This window comes from Schistocerca cancellata, chromosome 5 (genome assembly GCF_023864275.1).
Source record: "Schistocerca cancellata isolate TAMUIC-IGC-003103 chromosome 5, iqSchCanc2.1, whole genome shotgun sequence".
Lineage (NCBI taxonomy): Eukaryota > Metazoa > Arthropoda > Insecta > Orthoptera > Acrididae > Schistocerca > Schistocerca cancellata.
The window spans coordinates 67,186,783-67,200,640 of record NC_064630.1 but is presented as its reverse complement, the minus strand read 5'-3'; the positions used below and the strand labels follow the sequence as shown (position 1 = coordinate 67,200,640).

General features: G+C 38.3%; 1 protein-coding gene across 1 annotated transcript in view; it reads right to left on the bottom strand.

The window, feature by feature from the left end:
- The window catches only part of LOC126187989 (trans-1,2-dihydrobenzene-1,2-diol dehydrogenase-like), a 123,780-nt gene that overhangs the window by 17,275 nt on the left and 92,647 nt on the right, over positions 1-13,858 (bottom strand). Inside the window, exon 5 of the mRNA XM_049929395.1 lies at positions 6,972-7,119. Within this exon, the coding sequence (XP_049785352.1) occupies positions 6,972-7,119 (148 nt within the window). The remainder of the gene's footprint in view (positions 1-6,971; positions 7,120-13,858) is intronic.

Sequence of the window (13,858 nt, the reverse complement as noted above, 5' to 3'; positions counted from 1 at the left end):
TGATAACTAGTTTAGACAAGAAGAGAATAGAAGCTTTCGAAATGTGGTGTTACAGAAGAATGCTGAAAATTAGATGGGTAGATCACATTACTAATGACGAGTTAGTGAAAAGAATTGGGGAGAAGAGGAATTTGTGGCCCAACTTGACTAGAAGAAAGGATCGGTCGGTAGGACATGTTCTGAGGCATCAAGGGATCACCAATTTAGTATTGGAGGGCAGCGTGGGGGGGGGGGGGGGGGGGGGGGGGAATTGTAGAGGGAGACCAAGAGATAAAAACACAAAGCAAATTCAGAAGGATGTAGGTTGCAGTAGTTACTTGGATATGAAGAAGCTTGCACAGGATAGAGCAGCATGGAGGGCTGCATCAAACCAGTCTCTGGACTGAAGACCACAACATCATCAATCAATAAAAGAATTTTCACAAAGAGGATATAGTTCAAATACCAAACAGCACATATTTTCAAAACAAAGCCTACATATTGTCCCAAGCTACACTCAAGTTACCTGTGAAAACCCATGAAAGTTTGCGTAATTTTAGAGATCAGTGTGTTCAGACAGACAAACAGATGGACAACATGGTTTTACAGTTTTATTATTAGTATAGACTTTTATCTAAGTTTTTGATTACATTTAATATTCTGAAAAAACAAAAACAAAAAATGAAAGGAAGGAAGATCATATGGCACCTTCTGGGTCAGGTTGTTCAGCCACCTGGTACAAGTCTCTCTAATTGGTGGCACGTTGGTGACTTATGTATCAACAGACTCCAAGTGAAGAAAAATCTATAACCTGGACTACAATTGAGCCTCATACCCAACAATCCAGAGGCAGCATGTTAATTGTGAGGCGTGGACTGAACATGCACAAAATTAAACTGACAAGGAACCCCTTGAGTGTGAGGTCATAAGTTCAGTCTCTAGTAGGGCTCATTTGAAAGTGTTGCATCAACAATTATGACAGGAAAAATGTTACCTGCTAATGACTCAGCATGTGCATCATGGGGGTTGACGGACAACGAGTGTCCAGGAGGTGCAGAGATCAACCTTCTACGGGATGTATGTATTCACAAAATGGACATTGTCGATATTCATGAAATTTCCAAAAGAAACAAATAACTTGCACCATGAACACTGGATGAAAAATGGTGTGCCACAGTGATTACAAAGGTTTGTACTCCTTAGGAGTTACAGACCATGCAGGCTGGTTGGTTGGTTGGTTGGTTGATTTGGGGGTAGGGGATCAAACAGCCAGGTCACTGATCCCATCGGATCAGGGATGGATAGGGAAGGAAGTCAACCATGCCCTTTCACAGGAACCATCCCAGCATTTACGTGAAGTGATTTAGGGAAATCACAGAAAACCTAAATCACGATGGCCAGACGAGGCTTTGAACCATTATCCTCCCGAATGTGAGTCCAATATGCTAACCACTGTGCCACCTCATTCAGTATACCATGCAGGACATTCAGTTATGTATCCACTCTTAAAAATGCATATAGAGTCATACTGGGAGTCATTCTGGTGTAACAGGGTGATGAGGACGGGTGAAATGTGATGGCATGCAATCGAATGCGAAACAGTTTGTCGTGGAGCTTATCATGAAACAGGCTATCCTTTAAGGTGCAGCTGCAGATATACGATAATATGTTTTATAAGCATGAGAAAACAAACATCCAGGGGCCGATATGTCACACATCTTTCAGAAGGGATAGTTTGCTCTACAGAAGTATGATTTTTATACACAGACGAGGAATCAAGCAAAACTTAAGTTATTCTGCACTGCTACAGGCCAAAAACAGTGCTCATACTATAGTTGTGGTTCTTTCACACCCGTTTGCCCACTCTTGCTTGCTCTGATGTAAATATTCCCTTCTGCCCTTTAAAGTTCATGCATATGAGAAAGAGTAATAGTGGGAGAGCACCTCCAACTTCTCGCAGCACAATAAATAACTTTCCAGCCAATTTATTCTCCAGATTAACAGTTGGCATAACTGTATACGAATGTGTTAAGGCATTGATGTTAGTGATCTTGGTACCACTATCTTGGTACCTCTAATTTAAAGGGTTCTTCTTCAGATCCTTATTGGTTGGAGTTGAAAACAAAATTCCTTACTGAACAATGGGACAAGTTGTTAATCTCATCTACAAATTTTAGGGCCGTTTTCACAGCTCGCTGTGCATCATCAAGTTGATGCCTTGTCTGAAATTTCGTTATCTAATGTCTTCCAATTCTCTAGCACTGTTTGAAGTTATGCAACCATCCACAGCTTCCCTTTACATCACTGTAATCCACTTCGCGTGCAATTTGATGAGCATAACATAGCAGCTTTACATCACTGTAATCCACTTCGCGTGCAATTTGATGAGCATAACATAGCAGGTCACTATCAGGCACATCCTGTAAACTGTATCGAGCTTCCTTGAAATGCATAACACCAGTTTTTGTAACAGGCGCACCTTCTCCTCCCTTGAATATCCGCAGCTTTTCTTATGCACTACACGCTCATATTGCTGCGGACTTATTTGAAATCTATTCATAATTGTTTTTTCTATGTTGCATATGATCTTCCATGTACATAATAATGTTTCACATCCGCTCCTTGGACAACGGTCGTTCTTTACTACATTTCACCGGAGATGGAATTTGTGGCTCCCTGTCAGACAATGATGATCAACTGCATGGCTTGACACCTGTTTCAATATTACTTTCACTTGTTAAGCTTGTATCATCGTCATTGTACTCCTTATGTACGCTGTCCACACAGTCGAGGATATATGGCACTATACATTTCACTGACTCATCTTGCAGAAGCACTAATATTTCATCTGCCACTTTTTTCTCACTCTGTAAAATTCCTTGTGTTCCTTTCTCAAGAAATGTGTACATATAATTCAATGTTTACTTTGTTTGTCATTGCCATTGCTTTGCTTTGCATCAATACCACTAGTGCTGTAGCACTGTTTTGCATTACTTGTCAACAAAGCAGTTCAATTAACCTCCATAGCCTCATGCTGTGCTCACCACTGGATACCTCCAGGCCCACCCGTTACAATTAGCAGCCAATATTATGGTTGCATGGTAGACAACATGCAGGATTTCGAATCCCATAAACATCACTGGCCTTTTGCAACCTCGCACATGACAGGTTGCTTGTGAGTAATAATGATTGCAGTTTTGAAACCTCTAATCCAAAAACAACACCACCCACAATAACAACCAACTGAAATGTTTCTCTTCATGGGGTAGCTCAGTACATTACCATTAAAATGACACTAGTTCATATGAGAATTCTATGTACGACTGGAATTCTGCCAAGTTACAGTGTCAGCATCAACAACTGACTGAAAGCAGCATTCTTTTCCCATGTCAAGGAACATTTGAGAAACCAAATTTACCATACTATGCAGACCTTCATGGGCAGTGGTTACTTCCTTGACAATGAAACAACTTTGAGACTTAGGCCAAGGAAATAACAATACTTTCTGCTTAATATTTCACCTCCCATTGCAGGATACCTTGTGAGAAGGTACATGTGCTGTATCCAGATATGAAGTCCACCAACAATACAGACCATTTCTGTTGGCTGCTGAATCACGGGCCTGTTGACATTGTGTCACTAAGGAATGAATACAACAGTCCCGATGCCAACAGCGACAGCATAAGCATCCTAGTGCCCCATCATTGAGAACCAAACAGGTCACTGCCAGTCACTGTGACCAGTGATGTCAGCATTGTCCACAGGTGGCATTGCTGTCACCAGCGGGAGACGTGACATTCTCAACAGTACTTGTGTCCGCCAGGTCATGTGCCTGCAAGTAGGCCGTGCCGCGTTCCGCTGCCTCTACAGTATTTATGTCAACCTAAGGCCACAGCCAGCCAGTTTGGCCCCAGCCACCAACTAGTCAGTTTCAGCAGCAGATACAGGATGCAGTCCAACTGCTGATCTGGGACCACTCTGCCTGTGTTATCCTCCAGAGCGGCCAGCCGGGTGACTGAAAATCTGTCCCTCATTGATCACAGGTCTGTGGACTGCTGCCTTCGGATTCAGTATCAAACTATTGCAGAAAAAGTGTGAATGCTCGACAGAAATGCAGCTTGTGGCATGTCTGTACATAGACTACAACTGTGATTCATGATTGATGCCCAATTTAGAAGTGTCATTGATTAGCCAAACTATCAGACTGAAGCAGTGCACACTACATTCATAAGTTCTTAGAGTTTTTCAATGATTAATTCTATGGAGGCTGTGTGGTTATGAAAGTACCTTTATTTATACTATTCCTAATAATGTGTACAGTGTTATTTATCCACTTAGGAGCGTGTTCCTTCTATGTCCACCACGTGCTGGACACAAGAGGGACATGGGTTTTAATTTTCCATTGCTTTTAAAAACGAATATTTTTTGAACCTCATATGCAACATAATTTTTTTTTAAAGCCGTCACAATGATTTCACAGAACTTTTGTTTTAAAGCTGCATTTTTCTCATTCAACTAATTACTATAGCTTGGCTGGTAAACATACATATTTGTGGATCTTGGTTTCCTACAAAGGCTTCAATTGCTTTTTCATATGCATTTGATGGTTTGTAGAGTCTGCCCTTAACTTTCAATCTATCTGTAATAACATCTTGTCATGTTCAAATGACTTTACATGCAAAGTCATTCCTATTTCCCACACATTCTGTGTAACGAGTCCCATTAGTAAACATTTAAATATGTTGCAAAGATCGCACAGCAATTGATTTCAGGCTTTAGGTAACTTTTGGTGAATGATGCTGTACATACATTAGGATCAAGGTTGGCCATCTGCATCTTCTTTGTCAATAATCTGAATGAGAACTTGGACAATAGGCGCCTTTTGCTCCAAGGAGAACCACAACTTAGTATTATTAGTTCCATTCTGCCTTTAATACAAACTGAAATGCTTCTCCCATGAGTTTCTTTGGCACACATGCTGAGTGCAAGTTGCCTCCTTATCCCATGTATTTACAGCCCTTACCTCTATACCTGTGCACCTACTTTTAGTTAGTACATTAAATTGGACAATTTACAACAGCAAAAGTGGGGTCACAATGGCTCACATACATTGCCAGTTTCAGATTGTGCTTGTGGGTGATGAAGATAAATAACAAAGCAGTCCCCTCCCCCAAAATGACTTTTCTGCACATATAACATAGACTTGATATTCATATTTAATGTACACTCAAGTAGACAAGTACTCTGCAAATCTACCATTTCTGGAGATGAAGGTGTTGGTGTGAGCGATAGAAGGTTTGTATCTCAGATATTCCAACCAACACACTGATCGTATGTTTCCAGCTGTTTGACCAAACTGAAGGCAGTTTTCAGTTGCACATGAACAGGAGCCAAACCAGTCTGTACCTAGAGAAAGCACTGTTGTTTCAGGCATCAACCATTAGGTTTGTTCGATGAAGTTCTCCATTCCTGTCACCTGCCAGACAGTCTCTTCATTTTAGCATGACTACCATGATTTAGATGCTCAATGATCTGCCTCAAATCTAGAACTCCTTTCCTTCCACCATCTGATTAGCCACAATTTTCAACAAGGAGTCTTGTTGTAATAAGTGTCCAACAATTCATTCTCTCAACTGGTAATTTTTCTCATTTATTAATTCAAGATGTGTAATTCCTCACTCAATTAATCCATCTGACCTTCAACACTCTCCTGTAACATACAACATTTTCTCCTTACCACTGTAATAAAAATTTCTTTTGTTTAGATGTCTATGATTGTGGAAATAAAAAACTGTCAAAACTTTTGTTTGTGATACTTCTTATACAATGTCATAAGTGGTAACTATTTCCTGCTCAATCTGAAATTGGTGTGTGTCAAATAGCATCTCACAGATAACATTATTCCACAATGGAAACTCTCACAGAACTGGCACATATGCTTATAACAATATAATGAAAGGTATAGTTGCTGCTCAATATACAGCAGAGAAAGCCTTTGTCAAAAATACACACACACACACACACACACACACACACACACACACACACACACATAACTGTGTGATTTGCATTTGCATGTGTGTGTGTGTGTGTGTGTGTGTGTGTGTGTGTGTGTGTGTGTGTGTGTGTGTGTTTTGTCTGTTTTTGACAAAACAAAGGCCTTGTGAGCCAAAAGCTAACTTTCTGACAGTCTTTTTGTCATGCCTTTCTGTGACTCAGCATATTTGCTATATGGTGAGTAGCAACGATCCTTTTCATTATATTGTTACATATGCATATAACTTTTACTTCTTCCATTGTCTGTCCAGCCACCATATATTAAGCTCGATGATGTACTTAATGGTATTTATTTACCCTGCTTCGTGATCCTACTGGCCTACATAACATGTCAACCCCACCACTGGTAAAATATTCATATTAAGTGTTAAGTGAGATGGTAAACTTTACACAAAATATTGTGACAGGCATGCACATGGGAAACATGTATTTCTTGATGTCTAAAAATGTTGACTACAAATGTTAACAGTCAACTCACATATACTGTTTGTTAGCCTCACTAGCTTCTACTCTTATGTTTTTTTCAATAATCCACATCCCTACTTAGCCAACAGCTGCATCAGCATTTAATAGGAAATGTGAGGGGATGTATGATCCTACTACATACTCATGTAGCCATTGGCTAAGAAATTTCACAGTGTACTGAGAACGACATATAATAGAAACTGGTCTAGCTGAAAAACAATATATGTGAGCATATCTTCAGTCCAATTTAATGTGTTCACTGATGCTCTATGCCAACAAGATGACAGACGTGAACAAATCTAAAAATCTTGTGACAAGAGTATACACAAACAAAATATGTCCTTAGGTCTAGAAGTGTCTTAAATGCACATGACAGTTAAAAATTTCAAAGCAGAAAATCTAAAAATTTGTATTTTAAATGCACTAGAATATTACAAATTTTTAAACGTAGCTTCTGAAACTCATCTTACCTTCCCTCAAGCAACGGCGAACTTCCATAGCTTCATAGCGTAGACCTGCACTATTTACAAAATTAAATGACTTTGATGCTGTTGGTAGTATGAAATCACATGTCTTCTCTGGTGTTGCCAAACTCGTAGGGCACCAAAAGTTTGGTATCTGAAATAAACATGCAGTTTTAAATGATCTGTAGAAGTTATACTACATTTCTACCTTCATGATCAAACATTAATGATTAGCTCTAGTAGGGTGTCCATAATAAGTACAATATAATAATGCACTATAAAATTTAAAACAAGAAATGTACATTCAAGACAAAAGAAATGATGGATTTCATGAAAGCCAGATCTCCTTTGCACAGATTATAGAAGAGGACAGCAATAGTAAAGACATTCCTAAGTAATACTGACATCCATCTTTCCCATAGTCTTGCACATTTCTACAGCTTTACATTTCTCCTCTAACCAATCCTACTTTGCTATTTTCCATTTTCTGTCATTCTTGTTTTTTGTTTCAGGTATCTGTATTCCATTTTGCCTGCTTCATCTGCTGTAATTTTATACTTCCTTCTTTCGTAAATAAATTCAATATTATGTATGTTAGCCAAGAACTTCTTCTCCGCCTTGTCTGTCTGCCTTCTTGGTTGATTGCTGGCTTCACTCTTTCATCTCTTGAAGCTACTCATTCATGTTCTATTTATTGACCTCCCCTATTTCAGTAAATCATTACCACTCGCTCCATCTGGAACTCTAACCAACTTCTAGTTCTCCCATTTTATCCAGGTCTCATTCCCTTAATTTCTGAAGTTCCTTCATCTTTAATCTGCAGTTCATAAACAATAAAATATGGTCAGAGTTCACACCTGCACCTGGAAATGTTTTGCCATTTGAATTCTGGTTTCAGAATCACTATCTTACCAATACACAAAGGTGTGAAAAAAGTAATAAGTGATTTTTTTATGTACCAAAGTTTTTATTTTTTTTTCAAATAACTATACTGTCCCCTTCAAAGCAGTTCCCTTTGGCAGCTAACACTGGCAGAATCATTGTTTCCAGTCTTGGTAGCAGTGCTGAAAGGCTTTAAATGGTAGGCCTTTAACATGTCGGTCACATTCATTGAATGTTCTCCACAGTCTTAAAATGACGTCCTTTTAAGACAGTTTTGGGAAAAGAAAAAAGTCCCAAGGACACAGAGGGTTGTGGGACAATAGGAATGCCTTTTGAGGTCAAAAATTCCACAGTGAAAGAGGCCATGTGACATGGGGCATTGTCATGGTGCAGCATCCACTTGCCTGCAATATCCGCTCTCTTGCTATTCACCCTTTTTGTGAGTTTTTTAAGGACATCTTTGTAAAACACTTGGTTGACAGTTTGTTCTAGAGGAACAAATTCTTTAGGCATGTTACCCCTACTGTCAAAAAAGCAAATCAGCATTGCTCTGATCTTTGATTTGATTATTTGAACTCTTTTTCACTCGAGCAGATGTCACAGTGTGCCACTACTCACTTTGGTGCTTTGTCCCAGGATTGTACTCAAAAATCCAGGACTGATCACCGTGATCACAAGACTGAACCATTTGTGGTCACTGACAATCCTCTCAAGATAATCAACGCACACATGTTCTCAATTGTCCTTCTGCTCAGTTGTGAAGTTCTTTGTCACCTTTTTGGCACAAAGCTTTTGCATGTGCAAAACTTTGGTCAAAATCTGATGTCACCCATTATCCTTCTTGTTAAACATTGGTGTGCTCTCACAAGTGCATGCACACGTTCAACAGTTTACCTTCAACGCGTTCTCAGCCTTTCGAAAATGATTTGTGGCAGCAAAGAACTTGTATTCTTGATGAGGAGTATTCCCCACAGGCCTGTTTCGACTTTTGGAAGGTCACATTCGTGAATTCACCAAGTTTAACACAAAACATGATGTCATAGCATTGCTCTAAATTCTACTGTTCCATTTTCATAGTACAAAACAAAAACACAACCTCACTGATGATGCTGCCAAAAATTGTGTGGTTGCAGGGAGCTGGAAGTCGGACTGAGCATCTGGAAGGGATGAGCACACCACTCTACACAAGTAGAACAACGAAGTGTTGCCAGATCGCTTGGATGTTGTCAGTCTCATTACTTTTCATATACAACTCAACAATCTATCTGAAACATTCTGGAGTCTCTATGTCTCTTCCAGGTATACAACTTTCTTTGATGATTGCTAAACAAGTGTTAGCAAAGTTTAAATTAGGCTCTTTGCAAAATTCTATGAGGTGGCTGCCCCTTAAATTCCTTTTCCCCCAATTCCTGCTCTCCTGCTCTTTTTCCTTCTGTTTGTTTTCTTACCATCAATTTTCAGTCATCTTCCATATTTAAACTTTTGATGCTCTTAATTAGGTCAACAGTTTCTTTTATCCCATCATACAGTCATCAATCTCTCAATCATCTGTGTGGCTAGTATGTACATTCATTTATACTACAGTGGCACAAGAGTACTTGAAGAAAAAATAAAAAGAAAAGAAACTATATAAACTATAGACTAAATTATACGAGGCAGAAATGATTTATTTCAAAGATGAAAGTGGCAAATTTGGTATTACCAACATTTCTTCCAGCTCTAATAAACTGGCATGTCGCAAAAAATAATAAAAAAGACCCTGAAAATTGAAAATAAAAAAGCTACAACTCATTAAGAAGTACATAAAAAAGTTTATTCTTCTTTAACACGAAGCTACAAATTTATTGAAGGGCAGTTCCATTTTCCACCTTGGCTGTTACGTAATTATTGTTATCTGAATCACTATCAGCTGATTTTGACTGTTAGTCATATTCCAGTGAATACTCATACATTCTTAAACACCACATGAGACCTACATTCTATGTATGTTAACATTTTAAAATAACTACTGCCACAGTGGCACGGGTATGTGTGTGTGTGTGTGTATATATATAAAACCATAACTTGCCATATTACTCGTACCTAATGCCGTATTAATTTGCCACTGCCAGTAAAAAGTTGTTCAATATTTTTATATTTATTAATTTTTTTTTACCACACAGTTTTATCCAAGATTTTAACAATATATGACACCGAGACATATTTAATTTCTCATTATTTAGTCATGGTAGTTTCTGTATCGGTTCTTGCTCTGCTTTTCTTTAATTTATCTGCATACATTGTATTATTTGCCATTTAAAACCATTGTTTTTAGCTCCCTGTGCAAAACTCCCAATTCTTCCTCTATTTCACAGATTTCTAAGGAAATGACAACAGATAATTTGATGGAGCATGGAATGAAAGTACGTATTTTTGTGCATATTTAGGCGACAGGAATTATTATGGCTAATGACATCTGTTCTTGTATCTTTATGATGGATTCTGAATTTTGCTGTTGCTTAGCATTTATAGTTTTAATATGTAGGAAGCTCACACTTTTGTGGGTCTCATTTTCCATTGTAAACTTCGTTGTGTCATGTAAGCTATGATGCTGGGCATGCATGTTGGTAAGATCATTCTAGGTGTCGTGGACAAATATAATCATCATAGTTTTGTTCTCAAGGCGTGATCAAACTTTTTTGATGAAATTCACAGAGAATTCAGCACAATCCAGCATAGGACAGGGCAGTAAAGTATCACTTACAATGCTAAATTTCAGCACTATCATGCTTAAAATTATTGCACTCTCTCAACTCTGAATACAAAATATGATATAAATAACATAAATCAATCTTTAACAGCACACTTTTTATAATTATTGTGTTACAACTGCAATGTCATTAACATGGAAACATGTACTGTAATGATTCTGACAACCTGTAGGCCTCCAACAGTAAATGTTTTCAACTTCATTAAGCAATTAGGGACAGTACTAGTAACACTTAGTAGAAACAACTGAGAAATGATTAAAGTGGAGATTTCAATATAGATTTCAACATTCCCAACAAGAGTAGAAAGACATACTATAACAGCAGTCAATAAGTTATTTCTAAATCAAGTTGTCTTTAATTAAATAGATGTGAACCCCATAATAAATGATTTATCTAACCATGAGGTTCAAATGGCAGCAATAAAGCAGACTGAAAGTGTGTAATGTAGTGGGAGTCTAACCTGGGATCTTTGGTTTTTATGGGAAAGTGCTCCACTGACTGAGCTATCCAAGCACAATTCACGGCCCACCCTCACACTTCACTTCCAACAGTACAACATCTCTTACCTTGCCAACAGAAAGTTTCAAAGTATTGCACACTCTGCTGCACAGTCAAAATTTTGATCTGGAAACAATCACCTAGGCTACTGGCTAACCCATTTCCCCACAACATCCTTTCTCTTCTGAGCATTATTTCTGCAAGGTATGCAGAAAAACTAATTTGAAGTTTGGAAGGCAGGAGACAGGGACTGGTAGAAGTGAAAGCTGTGGGTGCAGGTCATGAATCTTGCTCAGGTAGCTCAGTCGATAGAACACTTGTTTGTGAAAGGCAAAGGTCCCAGGTTTGAGTGCCAGTCCAGTGCACAGTTTTATACTGCTAGGAAGCTTATGGCAATCTAGCTGGGTGACATCTTCAACAACCACCAAAATTTTGACAGTTGCCTGAAAATGACAGGGTGTGTACCCATCAAAATTTAGTTTGTTGTTGAAAATGTCACCTAGCTGTATTTCCATAGGTCATTTGATCCAGGAATTCAATTCTTCCCTAAAAATATTCTTACAGTGTTATGAATACAGTTTTCCTTTACAATTGGCCAGGGATATTTACACAGGAAGCCAAGAGAAAGTGCAGCTAACATCTGGTATCAAAATATCTTTCACTAAAAAGAGAGAGCTTCATTTAACACAAAGAAGCAGCTAATATCACAACTTAGAAATGTACTGTTAACAATATCACAAAGTTATTCAGCATGTCAGCCAAAAGGCCAAAGCCATGCATGAAATATTCAAAATTCCAAGAACAAGTCAAGAAAAATTTGGAGCATTATTTTACATATGGAACAAACTGAACAAATGATGTTTAACTTACAGGTAACAGTAGCAATGAAACAGATAACATGAAATTGGCTACTAAATTCTACAAATTCTTCCTAATATCAGCTGAGAACATGGACACTAAAAACAATCTATTGAAATCAGAGCTAATATTCTTACTTTGACAGGCAATGTATATTTCATCATCAGACATATGTTTTGCCAAGTGACCTGTTAGAGACATCAAAAAAATCATTAGGTAGCTAAAAGTAATGACTCTTCTGGCTGTAAGGTTATCCCAGCCAAAGTACCAGCATACTGTGCTGACTTGGTAGCACCACCCTTGAATTATCTCTGTAACCAGCCAATAAGTCTACATCTACATCCATACTCTGGAAACCACTGTGAAGTGTGTGACAGAAGGTATGTTCCATTGTGCTAGTGATTTAGGTTTCCTCCCATTTCATTCACATATGGATCACAGAAAGAATGATTGCTTCAATGTTTCTGTGCATTCTGTGCTTGTTGTAATTATTTTAATATTCTCTTTGTAACTATGGGAAAGATACTGAGGGGATTGTAATACATTCCTTCATTAAAGTTGATTTTAGAAATGTTCTAAGTAAGTTTTCACAGGATAGTTTGTGTCTATATTCAAGAGTCTACCAGTTCAGTTCTTTCAGATTCTTTGACACTCTCCAAAGGGTTGACCAAACCTGTGACTATTCTTGCTGTCCTCCTTTGTATCTATTCTACACCCCATTAGTGCTATTTGGCATGGGTCTGACATACTTAAGCAATTTTTTTAGGACGGATTGCACGAATGTTTTGTATGCAGTCTCCTTCGTAGACCTTGTATTTCCACAAACTTCTAGTAATGAATTACAGTCTGCTGCCTGCTTTACTTAAGACCAAGCCTATGTGACCATTCCATTTCATACCCTCACAAATTATTACACCCAGGTATTTGTATGACTTGACTGGATACAACTGTGACTTAGTATACAATATTCATAGGGTATTAAACATTTTCCTTTTGTGAAGAGCACAATTTTACATTTCTGAAGTGAGAAGTACATAGTTACTGTTAATGTTGTCCACAAGGTCAGTAATATATGACATGAACAAGGATCCCAACACACTTTCCTGGGGCACACAAAAAGTTACTTCATCTGTCGATAGCACTCCATCCAAAATAACTTGCTGTGTCCTCCCTACCAAACAACTCTCAAACAAGTCACAAATTTCACTGGAAACCCATACAACAGTAATTTCTATAATTATTGTACATGTGGTACTGAGTCCAGTGCTTTGCATAAATTAAGGAATACTACATGCACCTGACTGCCTTGATCTGTGGGTTTCGGTGTGTCACGAGAAAAGTGAGTTGAGTTTCACATGACCTATGTTTTCAGAATTCATGCTGTGGAGGAGGCCAAGACATATTTCTTGAAAGACTGGAGAATATGCAAAAGCTGAGCCAGACAACAGATTTCTATTTATAAGCCAGTCTCCATCCTTCCTGTGTTATCAAAAATTTGAGAAGATAGCTAACATAAGATTACTGAACCATCTTGCCAAGAATAGATTTTTTAATGGCTCAGTCTGATTTTAATAAAGGCAACTGTAACAAGAAGGCAATGTAGGATCTAAGTTACTCAATTCTAGAAGAACTAAACAATAAAAATTACCCTGTTGGCAATTTTCTGTGATCTTGTCAAGGTCTCTGATTGTGTAAAATTATACAGTTCTGCTAAGGAAATTGAAATAGTATTGCTTTAAAGGACTTCACCAAACCTGGATGAAGCAGCATCTTAGAAACAGAGTACGTGGAATAGGTTCCCAGACATGCGAGTGGCTCGAAAACTTCTTAAGTAATAGAACCCAGTACAGAGTCCTGGATGGCGAGTGTTAACCAGAGACAAGTGTGCTTTCAGGAGCGCCTCAG